At 37.5% G+C, this 25,250-nt stretch overlaps 1 protein-coding gene across 1 annotated transcript in view; it reads right to left on the bottom strand.

Moving 5' to 3' along the window:
* Positions 1 to 288: 288 nt before the first annotated feature.
* Positions 289 to 25,250, bottom strand: part of PCDH17 (protocadherin 17) — a 95,133-nt gene continuing 70,171 nt past the window's right edge. The window contains exon 4 of the mRNA XM_090258510.1: positions 289 to 971. Within this exon, the coding sequence (XP_090114636.1) occupies positions 289 to 971 (683 nt within the window). The remainder of the gene's footprint in view (positions 972 to 25,250) is intronic.

Consider the following 25,250-nt stretch of genomic DNA (forward strand, 5'->3'; position numbering starts at 1 on the left):
GTCCTCCTTTTTCTTCTCACCTTTTTTTCTTCTCTGTTTTTCTTTCCTCTTTGAGAATCATTAATTCTGTCCTAATGTAAGTTTGGTCAAAACAAAACCATTGTTATCTCTGAAAAAGAAATAGCAGTGAAAAGAGCATACTTGTGGGCACTTCAGATGTTCACTCAGAGCCTTAAAGCAGCATTGGTCTCTCTATATCCCTATAAACCAGGATGTCAACAGGAGGGATCATTTTTAAATCAAATAAGAGACAAGAAAAAGCCAATGCTCCCCCCCCTCCCCAACCCCTTACTTTCTCACAGCCACAGGGTCATTTCCCCGGCAGTCCTGCAAAAGCTTATCAATTTCTCTCACGACTTCCTCCGCATCCACCGACTCTCTGCCCAGATCCCTGCTGGGGTGGTCAAGCTGCTCAAGAACAGCACCCATCTCGCTAGAATCCCGGCTGGCTCTGGAATGCACATCTGCAAAGACCCTTGCCATCTGATCGGAAGCCATGAAGGGAGGGTCTCTTGATTGCTTACTGGGTGACACATACTGACTGTCAGTGGGCAAGTACGGGTTGCTTGCTTCAGCCAGGGCTCCTGGTTTTGCTTCGCAACCATCCAGAGAGCCTTTTGTTGAGGTGCAAGGCTCCATGCATGCCTTGGTTGGGCTGCTTGATGCTGAGGGGACCTCTTGGAGGAGAGGGCTCAGGGCACGTTTGGCTTTTAAATAAGGTTTAACATTGGCAATGAGAATAGTGTGCTCTCGCTTGTCTTTTCCAAATGTACAAAAAGTCTTTTTCCCAGTGGGATTCACAGTCTCATAAGTCTCAGTCTCAACATTAGCTTCAACTGTGGGTACAAAGAGATTTGTGCGGTAATCTGCGTTTTCAGCCTGATTGGCTGCAGGGAACTGTGGCATCCAACACCTGTCAGAATGACCAAGCACTCGGCATTCATCTGTGCAATTAACACACTCCTCTGGTTCTACAAAACAAAAGAGAGAACAGCAAATGTAATCATTAGGGTTGCTTTTACATTTCTACCAAGGCTGTGCTCAGCTCTCAGTGGGTTTGCTTGACCTCTGGTCTCTTAATTAAAAAAAGGAAAAGAAAACAATAATTAAAACATTTCAGGATGATTGCATAAACCTGCTGGTTGAGACAATGGTTTTATTTAAGTCTATTCTCTAGATATTAATGAATTCCCATCGCCTGGAAAGAAGTAAAAAGTGGCCATTGGAGAATAATTCTCAGTAGAATAGAACATCACTGTAAACTAATTTCCTGGGGATATCAGTTAGTCTGTTTCTGTATAACTCATCCTAGAAACAGTCAACTTCAAAAAGGATTACAGGATTAATTTTTCAAGTCAAATAACAGGGCAAAAACTTGATTGCAAACTTCTATAACAAATCCTAAGCTCCTTTTTAAAAATGTTTTAACCCTATTTTGCTTGTAATTGCTATTTTGGTGACAGTCATAAAATAAAATGTTTCCTTTAAAAGTCTACTTTTCTTACTAAGAGTAGCAAATGGAATTTTCTATTAGAATGTGTCATGAATAAGTTTGTCAAAAGTGCACATTCCTATTTTATTAGATAAGGTATGTATCATGTAATCAGTTTTCTTTAGCTGTTTGTTTTTGGTATAAGTAGGTGAAAATGGATTTAGTCAACAGATATAGTTCAGAATGAATGCCAAATCATGATTTCTATTTTAAATAATAATGCTTTCTGTGAGAATTTTTGCTTCTCTTTTTTGCCAATAGGCATTTAGTGGTTCTAAATAAAGCATTCTTTAATGATCCTTATTTCAAAGATGTTGAACAAAAAACTATGAAAGAAAACTCCTTCATTATCACAACATTTGCATACTTCCATGACCCCAAGACTTTAAAATATAACTTTGAACTATGTCTTCCTAGTTGTCCTTCACACCTACAAATAGTTGTTCCTTTTAATGTTTAATGATCCTTTTTAAATAAGGAAACTTTTTTTTTCAGGAGGATATTTACAATTTACCTCTATGTGATGGGAATAGTATTCCCTACATATTGAGGAACCCTTGGGATTGACAATTAATTGGTGCAAAAAGATCCCTACAAATTTATAGTGTCATGTGCAAGGGAAAAAAGTTTATTCACATGAAAGATATTTAAAATATGAAGCAACAAATTTAGTAGCTTTGATAAATTTATACAGTTACTTTTCAAAGTCATAAATAAAATGTTCATATTTAAAATACATAAATAATTTCCTCTCCAACAAAGAAAAAATAAACAACTTGATTTAGAACAGAAGGTTTTAGGATAAAATAATTTCCTATGAGACTAACATTTTTTGAGAAAGTTATCAAAATGGTGTCTCGACAAAATAAAAATGCTGTGGTATTTCATTGCATGTATCATTCACACTTGTGAAATATTTATAAACTATTTAGGTAGCTTGCTTATACTTCAGTTTTTTCATGTTTTTAAAAGTATATTTACCTATGAGTAAATAAAATATATTAAAGTTTATTATGTAATACAGGCAAGAATGCTGAAATGTAGTCTCCATCAGAACTTTCACTGAGAGACTCAAATATTATCTGACTTGAAAATTGTTAGACAGGTGGACATAAACAGAAGCAGAAAAATTGAGGTACATAAAAGTTTTTAGGAAGCCTTCCTGTAGAGACTTAAATTAGAGTAGAATTTTTTTAAAGAATACCCATGAGAGATTAATATCCAGTATCTATTTTCTTTACTTATTCTGAATAGGAATCATAAAAATTACCTCTATATCTGTGTCAACAGGTGTTAGAAAAAAATATATACCATTTCATTCATCTAATTTTGTCCTTCAAAAATACAGTAGGACACTTTACTGTCTATTTCACTTGGTGATACTTTTGAATCTTTTAGAGATGGTTTTTTAAAATTCATTTACAAATCATCCACTCTCTTTGAAACATACTGACATAGTTTTATATTCTAATCTTGACTGGCCTTCAATTTCAGTCATTTGGATAGCTTAGCACTGAATACATTCAATATGAATTTAAGAAGAGAGTAAAAATGATAGAATAATGCAGATATATGAAAGTGCAAATCGACCTTGACTTTGAAACCATCAACATAAAACGATTGTTTGCTCTTTACTGCTGAAAATCTGCAGCTTCTTACTTGAGTCCTTTATGTTACATCCTAGGGAGCAAATTTTGAGTATTGATTATGATACATTATAAGCTGTTCACCTTGCAATTAGGCTGTAATTTTGATGGCAGCAGTTCACAGTGAAGAAAATCGAATGGACACTTAGGTACATGCAGCAGACACTAGGAGCATAAACTGAACTGTAACTGCCAAAGAATTTATGAGAGTGAAATTATTTCTGAAGAAGCATAAATAAATTGATAAGTAGGTAGGTACATAAAAGAAACAAAGGTAGCATTTAATGAATGACTAGGTAGACAAAAAAAAATGGAAGAAAAAGAAGGAAGTAGGAAAGTTAGGTGAAGGGAGAGGGGAAAGAGTAAGGGGAGGGGCTTAAAGAAAGCAGTTGGATTAGGAGGATTTCTGTCATGTGTATCTTTTTTAAAAATAATTTGTCTATTTATTTATTTATTTTTAGGGAGAGGGGAAAGGAGAAAGAGAGGAAGAGAAACATCACTGTGTGGTTGCCTCTCACTCGCACCCCCAACTGGGGAACTAACGTGCAACCTAGTCATGTGCCCTGACTGGGAATCGAACCAGCGACACTTGGCTCTCAGGTCGATGTCATGTGTATCTTTTATTATATATTTTCAAACCCCCTCAATAACCTACACGTGTATAATAAAAAATAATAATGTGGTGTGTTTTCTCAAGCCCCAGAGCTATAAAAGTAGATAAACTCCTGCACCTCAGAGAAAATGGATCCCAGAATAGATATGTTGAATTATAAGCTATATAATTTTTTAAGTATATTATGGAGATTGCCACTATTTCCATAACTTAGTGTATCAGAAAATAAATATCGGAAACAGAAAACAGATTCAGAGACCCTGGGCAAAGAAATCAAAGCAAAATTAATTGCTCTAATATTTACTTTTGTCTTCTGAATCAATCTGGAATTATAAGAAAATATTTACCTTTATTTTCATTCTTTCTTTAATATAACATGATTACCCTTCAACAAAATGCACCCTCTTCCAGAAAGATGGCATAATCCAAATGGTATGCAGATGAGAAAAATTAAGAAATAAGCAGGTTTAGATTTCACAGAGAATACAGTTCTTAAGTCCAACAGATGGAAATCTAGACAGTTTTGCCTACAGGGAATGTTTACAGTGTTCAATTTTTAAAATATATTATTCTGTGAAGGATACTGTGGTGATCAGATAAATTTAATACTTATTTAGCACAAAATATCATTTTATATACACCTATAGACCCATCTATTACACCAGCTCCTACAGGGAGGTATCTAAATATAGTCCCAATTAGTTGAATTTTTCATCTTAATTCATATAACGTTTTTTCAAAGTCACTCAAATGACTGCAGTACTTGCAGTTCAGTTGTACCATATGCCACACACACACACACACACACACACACACAGATCTTTATTTGTATGTGTGTAAGATAAAATTGAGCTTTTTCCAGGATATAGTCCAGACAAAATTTTAAAAAGCAAATACAAAGCCAATGCATTCCTGAAAATTAACTATCAGTAACTTCCACAAGCGAAGTACAGGTGAATCAATAAAATACACAGGAAAGTTCTATATTCATAATATGAAGGATAATATCAATATTTATAAAAAATATAAAAGTTTTATACATAAAGCTTTATATATAATGGATATATATATATATATACATATAACTTTATTTAAAATCTATGATAGGATCAACAAGCTAACTATCTCTGATTTTAGAATTTTATACAATGCAAATTAATTTAGACAGAAGATATCTGAAATCTGTATATTCACATTGCCTAACACATCTTAAAGCTTTCTTTTCTTTTTTTAACATAGACTAAGCAGTTTAGTAACTTAATTATAGAGATAGTAGGTAAGCAATGATTTTATGCCAAATATATCTTCAAAAGAACTGTCATTATGTATGCATGGAAAAATATTTAAGCAAAACATCAAAGTATCTGCTCTTAAATTATTGGATTTTAGTAATCTTCCATAAAGGTTACCATAGTTAATGTTTACAGTGTGATTTTAACATGGTAGTGTTGCCTTATCATTAGTAATGCATAGCCATTTCAACAATGGATAATAGGTACTGTGGAGAGCAGGACGTGAAGCCAAGTTTAGAGCACACACAGTACAGCAATGACTCAGAAATAATAAAGCCCCTCAGCACACACAGTACAGTGTGGCAGGCCACATGTGCTTATCTGAAGGGTAACAGCACCCTCTCAGAGCATGCGCAGTAGAGCGACATAAACCATGTGTGCCTATGGAAGTTGCACAAAATAATATATGCCTATCAGAATGGACATACCTCATAAATATGTGCCTGTTGTTATATTCGATTAGCGAGTCAAGGAATCCTCAGAGACCGATGCCAGTTGATGGATCGATTTATTGGCCAACAGTTTTAACCTGCGCAGGGGCGAACTCCCGATTGTGCCCAAAGGCACAACAAGAGCTACCAAAGGGGAGTCGCGCCCGCCCCGCAGTTCGCTGCGTTTTTATGCACTCCTAGCAAGCAAAGCAACGCTACAGAAGCAAATGTGGCGGTTAGCAATTGGCTCATCTTTGGGCGAGCGATTAGATACCATTGGTGAGTTTAAAACTTTTCTTGGCGCGCTAGCTCGACTTTGGCGCCCTTTCCCTTGAGGCCCTGGCAACAGCAGTTTCTAATCTTAGCTTAGCAGCACATCCTGTTATCTTAGCTCAGCTGCAAATTCCGTTACATCCTGTTGTGCAAGTTGCCTGCCTCTGTAACTTTCTATTCCCCTTCTATCCGTCTTCCCCAATGGGCCCCCCTTTGCTGGTGGGCTCTATTCCACTCTCAACATTCCCTCCTTCTCTTAACCCCGAGTCAAACCCTTGACTCCTGGTCTGCTTGCGGTAGGATGGTATAGGGCTGAGATAGCACCATGAGCTTTACCGTGTCTATCCTGTCTTTAATAAAGGCAAACAGTTTGTTTAGGACACAGGGGCCTATTAACAAGCCGAGGAAGAGCAAAACTAGGGGGCCAATTAAGGGAGTTAAGATGGAATACAGAGTGGATTGCCACCAGGATGGTGTTTCTGAGTTTGCTGGTCTTAGCCTATCTCTAAGTCTATTAAGGTTTTGGATATTTTGTTCTACTACCCCACTCTCGTTTACATAGTAGCAGCATTCCTCACCTAGGAAGAGACATGTTCCCCCTTTATCTGCTGTCAGGAGGTCCAATGCCCGCCGATTTTGCTGGGCTACCCTGGCTACTGATAAAACCTGTCTTTGGAGTGAAGCTAGGGAGTCAGCTATAGAGCCTAAAGCCTCATCTAGTTCCCGCCGGAGGGTCTCTTGTGACTGGAGGCTTGTGGCGAGACCCGCCCCTCCTACGCTAATGCTGGTCACAGAGGCGGCAAAACTTAGCCCTACTAGCAGAGGAAGGAATACTGCGCGCTTCTGCAGGGTCGAGTTGATTACCTTGATCTCCAATTCTCCGGGGGCATAAGCATATAACTGGGGAGCTAGAACAACTAGGACATATTCCACCTGGCTAGGACATAACATCTGGGGGGTGAGAGTTTGGTTTGCCCAAAAGAACAATCCAGGGGGGGCTGTGAGGTACCCAGATGCAGAGTTACCCGCACACCAGGTGGAGCTATTTGGGTACCAGGGATTTCTTCATTAAAGATGGTGGGCGAGTTCTTAAACCCTTGTGGCAGCCGAGTCCAAGTAAACTGCCCTATCAGCCCGTTCTCAGGGTCGTTCCATTCAAAGGCAAATATCTCCTGACTTTGTGGGGCCAGTGGTAGACAAAAGAAGGCATCCTTTAAATCCAAGACAGAGTAGTAAGTGTGCGTTGGGGGCAATGAGCTCAGGAGGGTGTAGGGGTTTGGCACCGTGGGATGGATCGTCTCAACCCGGGCATTCACCTCCCTTAGGTCCTGGACCGGGCGATAGTCCTGGGTTCCCGGTTTTTGGACAGGGAGGAGGGGGGTGTTCCAAGCCGATTGGCACTTTCTTAAGATGCCAGCGTTGAGCAATCGTAGCAGATGACCTGCAATCCCTTGTCTAGCTCGGGCAGGTACTGGGTACTGCTTAATCCTTACCGGCTGAGCAGTACTAGTCAATTGAACCAGCACGGGTGGCTGGTGAGCAGCCAGCCCCGGCGGGTTCGACTCTGCCCATACCCCGGGTACTTGCAATTTCAACTTCTCCAGGGCCTCGCTGCTCTCCTTCCGGTCATCAGACTGCACAGTCAACAGGTACTCCTCCGACAAGGGAACCGTTATCTGCAGGCGAGTCTCAGCTGCTGTTCCCGCTGGTTCGAAGCTTATGGTGGCATGGAGCTTCTGCAACAAGTCTCTCCCAAGTAATGGAAATGGGCAATCTGGGATTACCAAGAAAGAGTGGGTGATTGTTCCCTGCCCCAGGTTGGTGATTCTAGCCTTTGTCCAAGGGTAGGCCTCGCCCCTACCTGTAGCCCCTATGATCTTTGTGGTTGTCTTCTGGATTTGTCCTTGAGGTTGCTTCAATACTGAAAAAGTGGCTCCCGTGTCGACCAGGAAATCTATAGGTTTTCCTTCGACATTAAGGGTGACCATGGGCTCCTGGGAGCCAATAGGCAACGAGCCCTGGCCCCGTCAGTCTGAGGTTTGTAGCAGCACCGCTGGGCTGGCTTCCCGCCCCTTCAACTTAGGGCAGTCCTTTTTCCAGTGCCCCTTCTCCTTGCAAAATGCACACTGGTCCTTCTCGACTCTCGGACCCTTGCCTTTTTGGAATTGCCCTTTTTTTCCTTCTTCCTTCTTCTGGTTGGTCTGGGCGGCTATTAGGATTTTAGCCATTTCTTTTGCCCTTCCTATTTCTGGGTCATCCCGGTTCACAAACACTTTCTGGGCAATCTCTAACAATTTACTGATATTTTCTCCCTCAAACCCTTCTAGTTTCTGCAATTTTTTTCTAATATCAGGTGCCGCCTGAGCTACAAAGGCCACATTCAAAAGCCTCCTGTTTTCAGGGGCTTGTGGATCTAGTGGGGTATATACCCTATAAGCCTCTGTTAATCTCTCTAGGAAGCTTGCTGGCGATTCCTCCCTCCCTTGGATGACCTCACTCACCTTACTGAAATTAGTGGGTTTCCTGGCTGCGGCTCTTAAGCCCCTCAGCAGAGCCCGGCGATATTGGAGGAGCGCATCCCTCCCCCCGTCGTGTTGGGGTCCCAGTTCGGGGGCTGATCTGGCAGAATATCTTGTACTTCCCTCCTGCCCATTACCGTGTCACCCTCCTCCCCCATTACTGCCTTCGCAGCCTCCCTCATTATTCTATCCCTCTCTTCGGAGGTAAATAACGTCTGGAGGATTTGCTGGCAGTCATCCCATGTTGGCTGATGGGTCCTGAAGATGGTCTCTAAAAGAGAAATCAACCCTTGTGGCTTTTCAGAGAAGGGGGGGTTTTGCAATTTCCAATTGTAGAGGTCACTGGTGGAAAAGGGAACATACACTAGTCGGGGTGGTGCTCGGGCCGGGGCATCTGGGGGAGGGGGCACCTCACGGAGGGGAAGTATGGCAGCACCGCCGGGTGACTGTCCTGCTTGACTTCCCCCATACCGTACCCCGCCTCGGGTATGAGGCGGGCTCTGGATGACCTCCCCCCCGTTACCTTCCCCGCCGCTGGAGTCCGGCAGGGCCTGGTTATACGGGGGTGGGGCGGTGGGTGACACAAGTGGATCCTCGGGGACCTCTGGCAATACGGGCTGCCTCTTCTTCTGCTCCCCGAGGAGCGGGGCGCTCGAGACCGCCCTTCCGTCCTTGGCTTGAGCCCGGGTGGATGGCCGTGGCGCCGCCGCCACACAGAGGGCCCTCCGATTTCTCGGCCACTTCGACTGGCACTTTCCCACGTATGGTGGGCGTTCAGTGGCAATATCGATCCAGACGTCTATATAGATCATCTGGTCGGGATGGGGAACACTATACACCGCCCGCCGCACTGCGAACAGGATCGGCAGGTCGAAGGTCCCCTCCGTGGGCCAACCTATTCCAAAAGTGGGCCACTCTAGGTGACTGAGAGTTCGGAGGACCCCGGGGTCCGGGGCTGGTTCCCCATAGCCCCGGGCTCTTTCCTGGAAATCAGAGAAATTTGACAGTAAACAATTCAGGGGGGTGACGGGGGTGGACTTGGTCTGTCCCATCACGGTCACCCAGGCCTCAATGATCCCTGCAACAAGGAAACTGACGAACACACACAGACCACACAAATACACACGTCGGGCCCCTCTCCACTCAGTCCACTCGCTCACAAAGAGGCCGTGGCGGACTACCTCTTCGTCACACATTCACGTTCCGCTTGCGCAAGGTCGCCGCGCACTGAACAATGCAATTTGGGTGACCTAGTCACCCGGGGGCAAGCGCCCAACTCTCGAGAGCGTCCTCTCCTTGAGAGTCCCGCGGGTGGACTACCGGCGACGTCTCGCCTACCACCTCGCGGCTACAAAGAGTCTAGACCTTCCAAATTGTGCCGCGGCAAACTTACCGGAGCTCCGTCGCCTTCGGTTTTTGAGGAAACGGATCTCGCTGGGGCCTCCAAATGTTATATTCGATTAGCGAGTCAAGGAATCCTCAGAGACCGATGCCAGTTGATGGATCGATTTATTGGCCAACAGTTTTAACCTGCGCAGGGGCGAACTCCCGATTGTGCCCAAAGGCACAACAAGAGCTACCAAAGGGGAGTCGCGCCCGCCCCGCAGTTCGCTGCGTTTTTATGCACTCCTAGCAAGCAAAGCAACGCTACAGAAGCAAATGTGGCGGTTAGCAATTGGCTCATCTTTGGGCGAGCGATTAGATACCATTGGTGAGTTTAAAACTTTTCTTGGCGCGCTAGCTCGACTTTGGCGCCCTTTCCCTTGAGGCCCTGGCAACAGCAGTTTCTAATCTTAGCTTAGCAGCACATCCTGTTATCTTAGCTCAGCTGCAAATTCCGTTACATCCTGTTGTGCAAGTTGCCTGCCTCTGTAACTTTCTATTCCCCTTCTATCCGTCTTCCCCAATGGGCCCCCCTTTGCTGGTGGGCTCTATTTCACTCTCAACACCTGTCAAAGCTGATGCATGTGACATGTGCCCATCAGGACTGAAGGAAACAACATGTGCTTATCTAAATTAAGAAAAACATGTTTATGAGAAATTGTGCAAAAGCAACATGACTTTGCAACAAAAGAAACATAAAAGCAGAGGACTTCAGACCATGGATGCCGGAGCCAGAGAGTGAATCCCTGTGAGACATCCTGCACGTTCTGTCTGGGAGAGCAGCCATCCCTCTGTCTGCCTTGCAAGATGCTGACCATCCAGCCCAGTTGCCTCCCCAGGACCCAGACCTGATCTGGACTCTTGGGACTCAGGTTCGTTATCCCCCAATTCTCTTGTGTGATGTTATTGCTGATTGTTTTTTAGTGATTATAATTGTTACTAGGTTAGAATTATTGTTCTTAGGTTAGCATGAATTTGGAGCGAATGCATTAATGAAAGCTGAGAGAATAGTATAGTTTCCTGTGTTGGCTCATTATTTCTTGCTGCCAGTGTCACCTATAGGACTGGTGGTCTTACAGGCAGGCAACCAGCGCTTTCGGTTCTGAAAGCCCTGGTCAGATGACCTGAGCAGGAATAGAAAGCTGGCTTATAGGAAAGATTATATCGCGAAACGTGCCAACAATTACTATCCATACGATTAAAATACGAAGCCAAAACACTATTTAAACCAGCAAGGATTAACAAAGATTAAGGGACCCTATGCTGAACATAGTTATTTGTAGAAAAAGTCAGGGGGAAAAATCCTTGCATGTTATGACTCCATGGTGTTCACTACAAAGGAAACATGTCAATAAACCAGTCTATACGATTTCTCAAGAGTAAATCTATGTATTTTTTCTAATGTCTCATTCTCTGGCCAGAATTTATCACAAATCAGAAGTTAAACTTATTTTTCCGGTCTAGGAAACACTAAACCACTCCACCTAAATAAAGATATTTGGCAACTAATTTGTTACCACTTAGGGAAATATTAGAAAACATAAAAGATTTTCCTCCGCTTAGTTTCAAACTTGCTTGCTGCCTTGGGAGCCCACATATTTGTACTGAATTCATGCATGTAGTTTCTAGTATTATAGTTTCAGGTATGCATTTGATTTAATTTTTTATAATTAGGAAATAACTGTGTCTGGAAATGTGAATACCAAGATCTTTAAGTCAGGGCATCAATGAGCAAATTCTAAAGTTTCATAGCCATGGGAAAAGGACACTTGAGCGTTTTCTCTTCTTATGACTTAACAAAATGGCTTTATTTCTGCTTTGTAAATAGTTTTAAATAGGAATAGTGCTCTTCTATCAGTGTTGTGGTTGCTACTGTTTCTAACAGCATCTTAAAATTAGTTGTTTTCAAGTAGGCAACTCTATAAATGGTAGTTTATTTTCTATTTGTTCTCATTTTTTCTTTTTTATTTCTAATTTGCATTTTTTCACTAACATAGGCTTTTATAATACCTAATTAGCTGTCTAGAAAAGCAGGGAAGGGAAAAACATCTCTATTTATGGCTGGCACAAGTGTTCTTTCTGGAGATTAACTCTACATACAGTATGTAAACTAGGCACCCATCACGGATTATCTACCTACAGACAATTATAAGCCAAGACTTCAGACTTGCACTTCATTTATTCCACTTTTCTACTAAAAGGTTCTAATGGTGTAACAGCAATTTGCTTTTACTATCCTTTTCTTCTTCAGCACACACACACACACACACACACTTTTTTATAAGCACAACAAATTATGATCTATCCAAATATCATATCAGAGGAAAAATAGAAATTTTGTCAGGATACAGCCTAACAAACCTCTAATAAAATTTTCTTTCAGCAAGTTGACATAATTTGCAATTTACTGTGAAATGACACCTTTCTCACATAAACAGTTCTTTTTTTGTGAGATTGACTATTATTCACATACTAACCTTTACTATCCTTTAAACCCCTACACTTGTTATAATAGGGTGAGTCTTTTCATACAAATTACACCTTACTAATTATATTCATTCTAATAATTTCCATTTATGATTTCAACATCCCATTTACTAACATATTAGTTAAAAACAAACCTGATTTCACTCTTACTATGAGAGGAGTACAAATTTTACTTCAATATTATTTCTAGAGGTAGTTTTGGAAAGGTGTCTTAAAACATTGTTTTTCTCTGTGTCAGAATGAAAAAGGGGTATTTTAATATTACAGCTTTATGACACACTTTTTCTCTGCTAGTGTTCACATGACTGCCAACCTTAATTTTAACACAATTTTTAATAAACTTGGTGTATCCCTTATGCAGGGAAGAAGAAGGAGGATAAGGAAAAAAGTTACATTTGAGAACCAGTCACCTCTTTTTAGCTAAGTGGTGTTCCATCCATTACATTTCCTGTGTTTCTTACTTGTGCACAGGGATCTGTGTTGTTTTACTAATCAACAAACTGGTTCACAAATACACAGATGGAGGATGTATTTTTACTTCTTTTATTTCCTAATTTCAGGGGGATCATGTATTTTGTTATAATATGCTCATTTGCTTATTTTATGAGGATGCTGGATTCATGTATTGGCACTAGTATAATGATGAAACACTAGATATATGAGTCCAGAAACTTAAGTTATTTCCTAATAATTGGCCATAAAGAATCAGAATTTGAAAACATAGTTCACATAATAAAAATACAATGAGAGAAACATGTATTTTCAGATGGATGCACTTCAAATGTGGGTTCCAGATTTACCTTAGTTGTGAAATGCTATTCTGCTTTTCATAGGTGGAGAGCACATTCTGAAGAGGAAGTTACTACAATACTATCAACAGTCAAACATGCGATTCTGACGTACCAATCCTCTAGCATGCACCTGCATCGCACAATGCTTCTAAATGTATTGCCACACTGCATTCAGACACCAGAAACCACTGGCCTATATCATATTCAACTGAATCCAATTGCTGCTGGGTATTTGGTGGCTTGGTGTATTTGCACTTACTGGTCAGAGCAGATGCATACCTTCAGGGATAATTTTCAGTGTTTGGAACTCTGGCATTACAGCATGTCTACCTGGGTGAATTTTTCAGCATATGTATATTGACAACATATATAGCTAATGCTCTGAGATAAAAAAAACAAAAACTTAAATTAAATGAAAACATATTTTAAGAAGTGAAAGCAAAATGATAAAAGAAAAATTGATGTGACAGCACCAGAAACATTTTAAAAATGAGAATCTAAACCATGCATTGGGAATCTATGGCAAAAATATAATTATGTCCCATGGTACACTGCTCTGAGATTAGCATTCAAAATTTAGCTGCCTGTCTCCCCCAATCCCATGCTGCTGTCACCGCCATCACCTGGGGCAGCAGCAGATGCTGGGAAGTGAAGGCCTAGATAAACGGGGCCATCTCTTCCTTAACAGTTACCTCAAGGAGAACTGGCTCTGAAGCTCCATGCTCTCCTAATGGAATAAGTTCTGATTTTGTTTTATTTTTGAGAAAAGGACTCTGAAAAAGCTTCTCAAGGAAAAACAGTATAGATCAAATGATCCCCCAGAGTAAAGATAGCTCAAATTCAGTGGAAGCATTAGATGTGTGTAGTTCAACAGTTAGTATAAAGAAGTTATACTCAATCACTGATAAGGTAGTTCTCAAGAAAAAGCATCTTGAACAGAATATGGCAGAATAGGCACTGTGTCAAGTTTTATTCAAATGCCTCTTTTATACATGTTCAGGTTTAGTGTTTTCTTAGAATCAGCAACTCAATGAAAATACTGTGAGGATTTTTCTAACTGGAATAACTTGATTGCATGTTACATAGGAATACATGTTAATATGAGGAAATGCAAATTAAATTAGTTATAAATAACAAACCAAAAATGTATATAAACATTCAAGCGGTTATCTGAACAAATGTGATTTTTTTCTTAACCCATGTGATGACCTTCTAAATATGTAGGGTAAAAAAATCACAGTTAAATTTTATTTATATAAAATAAGTTTAAAAACCAACTAGCTACTGTTTGGGACCTTCTGGCATCAGCTGGGCCCACAGGCAAACTCAGGGGACCGAGAGGTACACAACAGAGGCCGGGGGAGGCCCCAGGGGTAGAAGCCGGGTAAAAGGGGGCACCCAGCCCAGAAGATGAAGCAGAGGAGGAGGAAGAAGAGCAGGAGGGGATGGCTGGGGCACTGTGTTAGGGGTGGCCCAGGGGGTGATGGGCAGAGAGGGGTGACTAGGGGAGCCATGCAGCTGAGGCTGAGTCCTTCATGGTAAATGAACCTATGTCTGTCCACCTCTTAAATCCTCTAGTTGCTCAGGTTATGACCTTCACCAAAGAGTTTACGTGTAGACTGGAAAATAGAAAAATGTTTGAAACCAGCAGAGGGGAAATAACTAATGGTAAAATCACATTTATCACGGATAAAACATGGAGAAAAGTGTAGCCTATGATATTATGAAAAGTTTTGTACAAGAGATGGTGCTTGATCTTCAGAGGAATTTCAGAGGATGGATAATGGAGAGCAGGAAGAGGATGATTCAGGTGAAGGGATGAGAAAATAAAATAATCATCACACAGGAGTGTGCATTTCACAAGAAAATAAAAAAAAACAGCTTTATATGTCAAAGGACATATGTGCAATTCCAAAAAATACAACGATAGCATTGGCAATATGGGTTAGCATTTACAAGAGAATGAAAACACCCTAAAAACAGGAGCACATTATGTAGCACACAATGGAGCAGTAATGCAGGTATTTGAACAGTCTATTGCATGTCTCAGAAAATTCTTGAAACCCTTGGGTGCTTGATTGGAAAGGTAATAGACAACATCTATGAACAGACAAAACTGGGATGAACCACAGGGCAAGTAGTATTCTAATCAATATTTCTAGAAAGACATATCTAGAGTTTTGGCTCCAGACAAAGACATGTCCAACAGAGCACAATAGGCCCTGGCATGATTCACTGTCTTAGCCATTCTGACCTTAATGAGACCCGGCTGCTTCATCTCATCAGACGTCTCCTAAATTACAGAAAGATTTCATGTATGTTTATTCAACTGCTATTTTATATTCACAGTATAAATCTTGCATTTTATAATTTTTCACTTGAAAAATGTATCTTCTTCCTATGTTTACTTTATCTCTCTTCCTTCTTCCTCTAATCTGTTATTGTTATTAACCAGTCATAAGAATGCATATGATAACATATCTGAAAGATCAAAGAATTCCTTCAGAAAGCCAGAAGAGGGAAAACCTTAAAGAAAAAAGATCCTTGTTAGTATCTAGGAAAGATATAATAAATACTCTTAAATGGCAAAAAGAATAGCCACAAATAAGGTAGATATTGACTCTCAGAAACCTTTCAAAGTTGATTCTGGTATCAAGAAGAAAAAATAATTAAAGAAAATTCCTGAAAATTTTCTCCAAAAACTGCATTTCTATTTTGGATGAAGACAATGCCACCTTTTCCCATTGAGTCATATATTTTAACACTGCTCCCTAACTCATTATTTTTTATTCTGTTTGCCTCTCACTGAGATCTTTATAACATGTGAGGATCAAGAAACTGATACAATGCTCCATTCCTTGAGGACACAGAACACACTCAATGTTCACTCTTCTGAATGTGAACAAAATGCTGTAACTGATGTAAAGAAACATGAAATTAAAAAGGTATCAGATACTATTGGTAATCATAAAAGAATTCACTACTCCTTACAAATTACTAATTTCAAAACCATTCATGAGGTTGTCGTGTCCATCAAGATATATACATGTATACATATAGATCTTTTGCTATGAGATATACACTATTTAAAGTACCATCAAATATGTCTGTTAAATACCGTGTTTATATAAAAATCCAAATATTTTTATATATTATTGAAGGTACCATTTTAAATAAAATAAATCCTGCCTGACATATATCCATCTAAAACATGGAAATCAGAAGATTTTCTCCTAGGGAATTTTTTAAACCAGTGATGTGACACTATCACTAAAACTGAAGTCTATACTTAAATAATCACCTCTTTATAATTTTAAATTATGAAAAACTGTATCTTGAAAAACTACACCTCACCGCCTATAGCTTTGTCTCTTCTCTTCTAGACATTTCCTTTTGTCCTGTTTTGATTCTACTGCCTTGCTGGGTCAAATGTGTCCATTTCCCTCATTTTAGTTACCTGCCTCTATATCTTATTTGTTATCTAGCAGCTATTTTCAACGTATGAATTAATTAGTAAACCTTGTAACTTTGGAGTCTTGAAATGGTTAATGCAGCTTCCACAAGAACCTAATTTATATGCAGTGAGAAACCTATGCTCTGGCATGCAATAGTTAGTAAAAAGCTGTTTGGTTTACAAGAACAAATTTAAAATTCTAGCAACTTCACACTGTGAATTTCAGACCCAAGACTATTTAAATATGCTACTATTCTTCACTGTAGAGAGGATGTTTTCCTTATGCTTTTATTACCTGTGTAAGCTAACCACATCTCTGATAACAACACTAATTTTGATGACACGGATGAATACATCTAAAATTCAAGTCATCCTCCTAGCAAAGTGGTAATCCTACAAGGAAAGGCAATGAAAACATGCGTATTAAGTCAAACTCTGTGTAAGATGCAAGCAAGATACTCTTATTAGTGTTTTTCTCTCATGCCTGCTATCTGATTTCTATTGGGATGTATATCTATTTACCAGTTTAAATCCTCTTGTTTATCATGTTTCTAGAACTCATTTTGTTTTCAATTGTTAGAGACAAATAAATAGAATTAGGTATCATTTTTGACATTCTCAGAAAACAGAGTTAATTCAGATGTAACTAATCCTTTCCTGGTTATATTTAATAATCAACACTTGTCAAAAAGATTTGGGAATCACAGAAGATGCATTTTACAAACAATTTTTAACATTTTACATTTTAATGACATTCTAACCTCCAAAAGCTACTCATTAAATTTATAGAACTCCACTCTAGAAATATATCTAAAATTTAGATTAAGTTACCTACATTAGGTGAATATTGTTCCATCTAATATATAAATAAATATATATATTTAAATAAGTCAATACATATATATTTAAAGAAAGAAGTAATAAAAAGACATTTTCTTTTAAGTGTTAAAGGGGTCTGAAATATATATATATATATATATATATATATATATATATATATATATATATATATATATCTGAAACTATACCATTCCATAAATGATTCCTATAAAAATTACTTATGCTACAATTAAAAATAAACCAAAGCTAAATGCCCTCAATGTGTATGCATACAACACACACATTTTGGCCAAAAATGCCTCTTGTGAAAAGAAGTTTTCCTGATAGAACTATTAAAATTGATATTGTTCCAAAGATAACTTTAGAATAAAATACAGGCACTTCAAACCTGAATGATTTGTCCCTGATTTTACTAAAACAACACCTACCACCAAGCTGCTAATACCACCACTATTATTACTAGTATAAATATAGATAGTTTTAAAACATATCAAGAGTAGGAAAGGAAAGATAACTGACATTTTATATAAAGCCTGTTCTGGAAATTACTTCTCTTAAACCATTATGCTATTACTTTTGGTGTGCTGTAAGTTTATTGAAAGCTGATGTCTTTTATTCTGTGTGATTGGGTCATCCTAGGAATGAAAATTTAAACAAAATCAATACACTCAATATCCATGTTCTAGAGTAAATACACAGAAGTGTTTCTTGTAATGGGTTTTACTGGCAATGACAAACCATTTTTCTAGTAACAGCTTTAATAATTTGTAATCATTAAAACACATGGACGCAATGAAGAAATTGGGAGAAGAGGTCAGGAAACTCACATATGGAAAGATAGGAGATTGGCCCTCTGGATCACCCTGCTGTGTAATCAAACCAAGCGTCAAAAAGCTATGGGGCAAGGCCGTCCTTCAATCAGAGCAAGTATAGAAATATGTTTTTAAAGGATATGAAAACCTATGCATACATAATGTAGCATGAAGATCAAAAGGTGTCTACAGATGTATTTTAAATACTTTCTTACCTTAGAGATTACTTTCTGTGATTTAATTGATAACCAACCACTCCCAAAGCAATAAGCAAACAATAAAAATGAAGTGAGTAATAATAACAAGGAAATAAATGTAAATATAGAAGAACATTTCATTTTCAGACTTATAATCTAAATTGAATCTGGAGGAAATTCACTATGACATCACAGGGAGAATTCACTGAGACAGTCTTTTTTAACTCAGGCATGTTATGTTTGAGTACTTTCATTTAAAAATCTGTATGCTCGATCTCATCAAGAAGTGGTACTTCGTGCTGCCAAACTTATTTTCAGTAGCTGCTTAACAATTTCCACGGTTATTACTGAAAAAGGTTGAAATCTGAACTATTCAGTTTGATGTTCAAAGTCCTCTGTAATTTGGTCCAAATAAATTCTTCAGGCAATTCTATCTTATAAGAAAAAATAAATAAACTTAAATTCTAGCAAGTCAAATTCATATACTTTCTTTTGTGGCAAATCTCTTTGTAACCTTTAGGGAATGGCAGCGATTTTCTGATTGAACCCTAACATTCCTGTAGAATATTATAGCACTTAAGTCAGCTGGAGAATGTGAAACCTGGTACTGGAAACATAATTGGGATCAAAAGTGTCTGCCCAAAGGAGAAAACAATTTATGTTTGAGAAAGTGTCACTCTAACCTTAAGTTACATAAATTATTTTAATTTTTCAGGTTCAGATGAGTGTAGGCTTTGATCGAAAATTATCTAGTATTAAAATCCAAGGCATACCTAGAAATAGAAGTTAACTATTTGATTTTCCAAGTATCTAAGAAATATTTAATGCTTTTCATTGAATGTATAAATATACAAAATCACAAAAGACAATTATCTAGCTAATTACAATTGTAAATATAGTCATTTGGTGAACATTATTGCAAAATGAAAATCATTGTTAATTTACAACTACTTAGATTATAGGTATTTCCTATTTATTGGGTATGGCTGTTTTATTATTAAAAACATACATACCTGCAGACAATTTTATATAAAATTATAAATATAAGTGATATATTGTAAGATCAAGCATTTATTTAAAAAGTACATAGTAACATATTTAACTCATTGACCTATTTATTACCATAAGTATAAGGGTTGTATTTATAAGAAGCATTTGCTTGGAAGATGATAGTGATTTAAACAAAAAAAGATATTATACTGATTATTTTATAATATACAAATAAAATTATTATATTATATAATGATTCCAGTATAATACTAATCAAAGATTATACAAAAGTAGAGAAAGATTACATTGAGTAAGTTCTGAGAATTGAGTTCTAAATTCAGGAGTTTTATTATAGCATATATATTAATAAAAATATTTCTAAGCTTTACTATCTTGCTACTTTGAATAAAATATAAGTTTTGAAATGAAAACTTCCAATATGTCATATAACTATGAACAAAGAAATACAACTAAAAACCAAGCGTACATATCTTTATGTACATACTCTTTGTACACATGATAAAAACACATATTCCTATACTAGATAGAAATGAATGGAAGGAGCCTTGCTAAAGGCAGAATTCTTCTAGAACAATTCAGTAGATATAAAAATAAAGGCCTAAACCACCACCAACAGCTTCTGGTTTCCCAATGCTCAGTCACAGCTTGCAGATAGCTTATACATGCACCAGGGAGCATACAGAGAAAATGGACATCAGATCAAGAGAGATTTTCAGGAACACATAAAATAATGTAACAAAATTTATACTCTAAAAGGTAAAATGCTTTATAGGTATAAATGTTATCCATGAAATTAATTTCTACAGATTTATAAAATAACACTTTTTCCCAACTGATTATAATTTAATGAAGGTGAACTCACAAGTATTTCAGGGTGACAGGAATATTTTTTATGTGTGTGTGGCATATGCATATTAAACTTTCCACCTCACCTCCCAAAATCATTAACAAGTATAACTGTCCTAACTCTACCATTATTTAAGGCTTTTGCTTGTATTTTTCTCTTAATTTTCATTCATTTCCATACATCAAATAACTCAAACTCTTCTCTTTACTCTGACATGAGTAAAGCAAGAGGAATAATTGTAGCAGTGATTGCTAGATTGCTGTACCATAGATGCACATTTTTTAAGTGCAACAACCTGATATCCCAGTTTTCTCCACAGGCTTCTTTCTCTTACATAGAGATTAAACTACTCAGAAACAAAACAAAATAAAACGAAATCTCTAAAGCTTTCAAATGACTCAAAGACTTGGACTATATCATTTCCAGATGTAGAAAAATATGTGGTTAGATAACATTTCACCTGAGACAGATACTCATTTCTGCCTTTCACTTAATCCATCCAGTTATTTCAAATTTCAGTGTGTTTTCCCAGTGTATCTGAGTCACATTAAAAGCACAACAAGCAAAATACATTGGCAAAATCTACAGAATTTGGGGATTTTAATATTGAGCTTCACTATCACAATTCATATGAATTTTGTTCTGCCCTGATCTTAGAAATCTTTATTAAAGTGGTATACTGTATAAAGATTTTACAAAGTAATGTGTAAAGAAGTTTTTAATATGGTTCCACAAAACACTTGTCTAATATGGAGGATAATTGCCTGTCCAAAAGAAAAGAAGAATTTGGGGACCCAGTTTCTCAGGTGAAACACAGTTCTTGAGGCCATAACAGTGAGGCAGGTTGTTTTACACCCACAACTAATAAATAAATAAATAAACCCCCCTTCTTATGCCAGTCCACTTTCCATTTCATCAATTTTTTTCCTTAGCATTTCCTACACTATTGCCAAAGTGAAATTGCTATGAATGGTAGATTTTTATATTAAATAATTGAGAATTGGATCACTTAAAATCTTTTAAGAATAACAAATATGAAAAACCTTGATATAAATTAATATTTAGATTCTGTATTCAACCCCTAATTCTACATCGTTTTTCCTGAAATACTAATAATACCAAAGCAGATATAATAGAATAAATTATTTATTTGCTATGATATTTTCCTTTAAAAGATAGTCCACAAGTCTAAATGGCTATCTATAGAGAGCTCCTTTGTGTATATAGTCTTATGAGTGCCATCATCTAACAAGTAAAATACAGATCACAGAGAAGAAAGCTAACACATCAAGAAATTGCTCACCTGGAGGAAGCAGATCAACAGACTGAAGTCTACTTGTGATGGTGTGTAAGGTGAGGATAGCAAAGGAAAGCAAAGTCGGGAATGCTTGAAAAATAAAATATTTTTTGGTTAACAAATAGAAAAACCAAGTAAGAAAAAAGGGCCAATTGAATCATGAATCCTTTATTGTTTTTAATTTTTCTATTAAAGTACTTTAGATTGACTAATTCCTAAAATATAAGGTCATTCAGTATTTCCCCATATATATAAGACTTAGCCTTATTCAAAGAAAATTACTGTTTTGGAGTATTTCAGTTCAAATGAGATAGAAACAGTACCAAGTAACTACATCAATGCTTAGATCAATTGGAAAAATGTTCTTGTGATGGTGATAGATTCATTTATCCTAAATAAAATAAGAAAATTTCCTGCAATAGTGGATAGATGTAAACAAATAGGCCATCAAATATAAAGTTGCAAACTATCTATTTTTTAGTATCCCTAAAAAGCAAAGCTTTAATTTTAAAAATTATATTACTTCTTAACAAGAGTTACACAAATGTATATTGTCTGGAACTTGAAACAACAGGTTACTTGTAATTTAGTTCCTTATTCAATCATCTAGAAACCTTCAATTTTTAAAAGAGCTTTGATTTTAGTAATGAGAAATATATATATTTCTGTAATAATATCTATTCTTTATGTAATATGAAATTAAAGAAAATTTTTGTTTTGCTTTTTATGGATATTCAACTTAGGTGTATTATGGATGTGTAAAACTGATTAATTTCTTAGAATTAAAAATACAATTTGTTTATTAATGTTATGGAGATGTGCAGTGCATATATGAAACCAATTGCTGCCTAAAAATACTGCAAAAAAAAAAAAAAAAAAGCCTGTCGGTGAGCAAAGTAGCTTTTATTTTAAATGGTCTCACTTTCTTATTTTCAACCTTTATTTACCATCTGTTGTTTGCCACTCCTTTGGAATGTAATTATGTAGGATTCCCATGTAGAACAGGTTGAATAGTTAATAACAGGCAGCTCAAACTCTTTTTTGGTGTTATTGGCATACAGATGTTTCTTTCATTCCCCTCCACCCCTCCTAGCTTGCTGTTTAATTTGTGTATGTTCCTCTCTTATTCTTAAAGTATATTCCCACAACAGATGCAAACACCTGAAAATAAGTCTGCCTCATGCACATGTTTATATGTTGCCTACTGTGAAATTTAAGATAGTAAAGAGAGTAGAGACTACACAAAATATTGTTTAGGGGGTGGTAAATAACTAATATTTAAGTAACCTTTTTACCGTGCTCAATTTAAAATTGGAAGAAACAATATAGTTCTTGCCAAAGACATGAAGATTAGTTTATTTTCTACAACCTACATTTATTTTTTTTGTGCCAGACTCCTTTGATTTTGTTTTGTTTGTTTGTTTTGGCATTTGACACAATTCTCTTAAATTTTCAGTCCTACCAGAAATTGAAAAATTTTTATCCACTCATCATTTTGCCATATAAAAGGCACTTTACAGTCTTTTGATAATAATCCAAGCTCAGTAATCAACATCCAAATATTTTAGATATATTCAAAATATTATATTTTTAAATAAGATAATCAGAGTCACATAAGGTACAGAACTTCTTTATTCAGAAAAATATATCCCATCCAAATTGGATAATAAAACGGTATAGGCTGTGCATTGGGTTGGATATTATCTCTCCCAATAGTCGTGAGGCCCTATAACAAAATAATATGATCTTATTTGAAAATAGGGTCTTTGCAGCTGTAATTATTTAAGATAAGGTCATACTGGATTAAAGTGGGCCCTGACCCAAAATCTGGTGTGCTTATAAAAAGAGTAAACTGAGACAAAGGGATATTCATTCACATGGGGAGAACACCACATGAGGACGGAAGCAGAGATTGGAGTGGTGTTGTTTCTAGGGTTGCTGGCTAGAGATAAGGGAGAATCATCTTCTGGAGCCATCATGGAGCATGGTCCTGCTGATATCTTGATTTTGTACTTCTGGTCTTCAGAACTGGGAGAGAATAAATTCTTCTTCTTTTAAGCTGCCCAGTTTATGGCTTTTAGGTCTCGCAGTTGTAGGAAACCAATACTGATTTTGGTACTGGGAAGTGAGGCATTACGGCAACAAATACCTAAAAAAGTGGCCATGACTTTGGAATCGGGTAATGAGAATAAGCTGGGAAAGTTTTGAGATGCATGATTTTTAAAAGTCTAGATTGCCTTGAGGAGACTATTAAGAAAAATATGGACATTAAAGGTGATTCAGCTGCTATCTCAGAAAGAATAATAGCTGTAGAGAAAAGCATCTGTCATCTTAGAGAACACATTTATGGCTACATCACCACGAACAGAATGTAGATAGAAATATGAACGTTAAAGGTGCTTCTTGTGAGGTCTCAGTCAGAAATGTTAATGGAAACTGCAAGACAATCCTTGTTATAAAGTGGCAGGAAACTTGGCCAAATTGTTGAATGAGAAGAGAACTTATCAGCATTGAACTTGAATATTTAGCTGAAGAGATTTCTAAGCACAGAGTGGTATGTGTGGTTGTGTTTCTCTTTGTTGGTTACAGTAAAACATGAGAGAAAAGAGATTGAGGAATGAACTTTTAAGCAAAAAGGAACTAGCACTTGATTTGGAAAAATTTTTGTCTATCCAATAAGCATGCTCTGGAAACAAGGACAAAGGCGTGGCTGGACAGACATTTGCTATAATGAATAGGCAAGCAACTTAGGGGTCCAATAAACCATCTCAAGAGACGTCACAATTAGTGAAAGAGTTATCAAGAAAAGGATCTGTGGAGGATACTCTTGTCTAATGGTGTGGATTCCCTCCAAGTTACTAAGAATTTTTACTAGTGGAAACACTGCTAACATGGACTTAGAGGGACAGATGGAATGAAATGAAAGTAAGATGACTCCAAGACTACTGATACAGGAACCAGGAAAGGCAAATTAGTGTCCCTGAGGGTCCAGTGAGCTTAAAGGCATCTGGGCATTAAGACAAGGAATTACTCTCAGGCCTTGAAACTTAATGAAATTTGCCCTCCTGCATTTCCAACTTCCTTTAGACAAGTAACGCCTTTATTTCTTCCATTTTCTCCCTTTCAGAATGAGAATTATCTATCCTACATCTGTCCTACCATTGTATTTTGGAAGCAAGTAACTAACTTGCTTTCTAGTTTGCTAGGTCTGTGGAAGAAGTGGAATGTTGCCCCAGGAGGGACCCATACCCAGGGTTTCACTCACACCTTATGTTTAGGTGGTGAAATTTAGAACTTTTTGAGTTAGTATTTAGATGAGTTTTTGGGACTTATGAATTCATTCTGCAAAGAGTTAAGACATTTCAACGATGTTGGGAGCGGGTGAATGGATTTCATAAAAGGAATGGTTGTGAATTTGGGGGTCTGGAGGGTAGACTGGGTTGAATAATATTCCCTCAAAATTCATGGGCATCTAGAAAATCAGAACATGATCCCATTTGCAGATATAATTACATAAGATGAAGTCACTTCAGTTAATATTTGGGTGTGTCTTAATTCAATGACTGCTGTCCTTGTAAGAAGGGAAACAAGACACAGAGAAAGACATGCAAGAAGAACATCTTGTGACAACAGTGTCTGGGATTACCAGCAACCACCAGAAGTTAGGAAGAGTCAGGGAAGGACCCACTATTAGAGCTGTGGGAGAGCATGGCCCTGCTGATACCTTGAATTTGGACTTCTAGTTTCCATAACTCTGAGGAAATAAATTTGTGTTATTTTAAGCCACCCACTTAGTAGTATTTTGTTACAGCAGTGCTAGGAATCTAATACAAATTGTCAAAAAAAAAAAAAAAAAAACACAAGA

Source organism: Furipterus horrens, unplaced genomic scaffold, assembly GCF_987537825.1.
Source record: "Furipterus horrens unplaced genomic scaffold, mFurHor1.1.pri manual_scaffold_12, whole genome shotgun sequence".
NCBI classification, from domain to species: Eukaryota; Metazoa; Chordata; class Mammalia; order Chiroptera; family Furipteridae; genus Furipterus; species Furipterus horrens.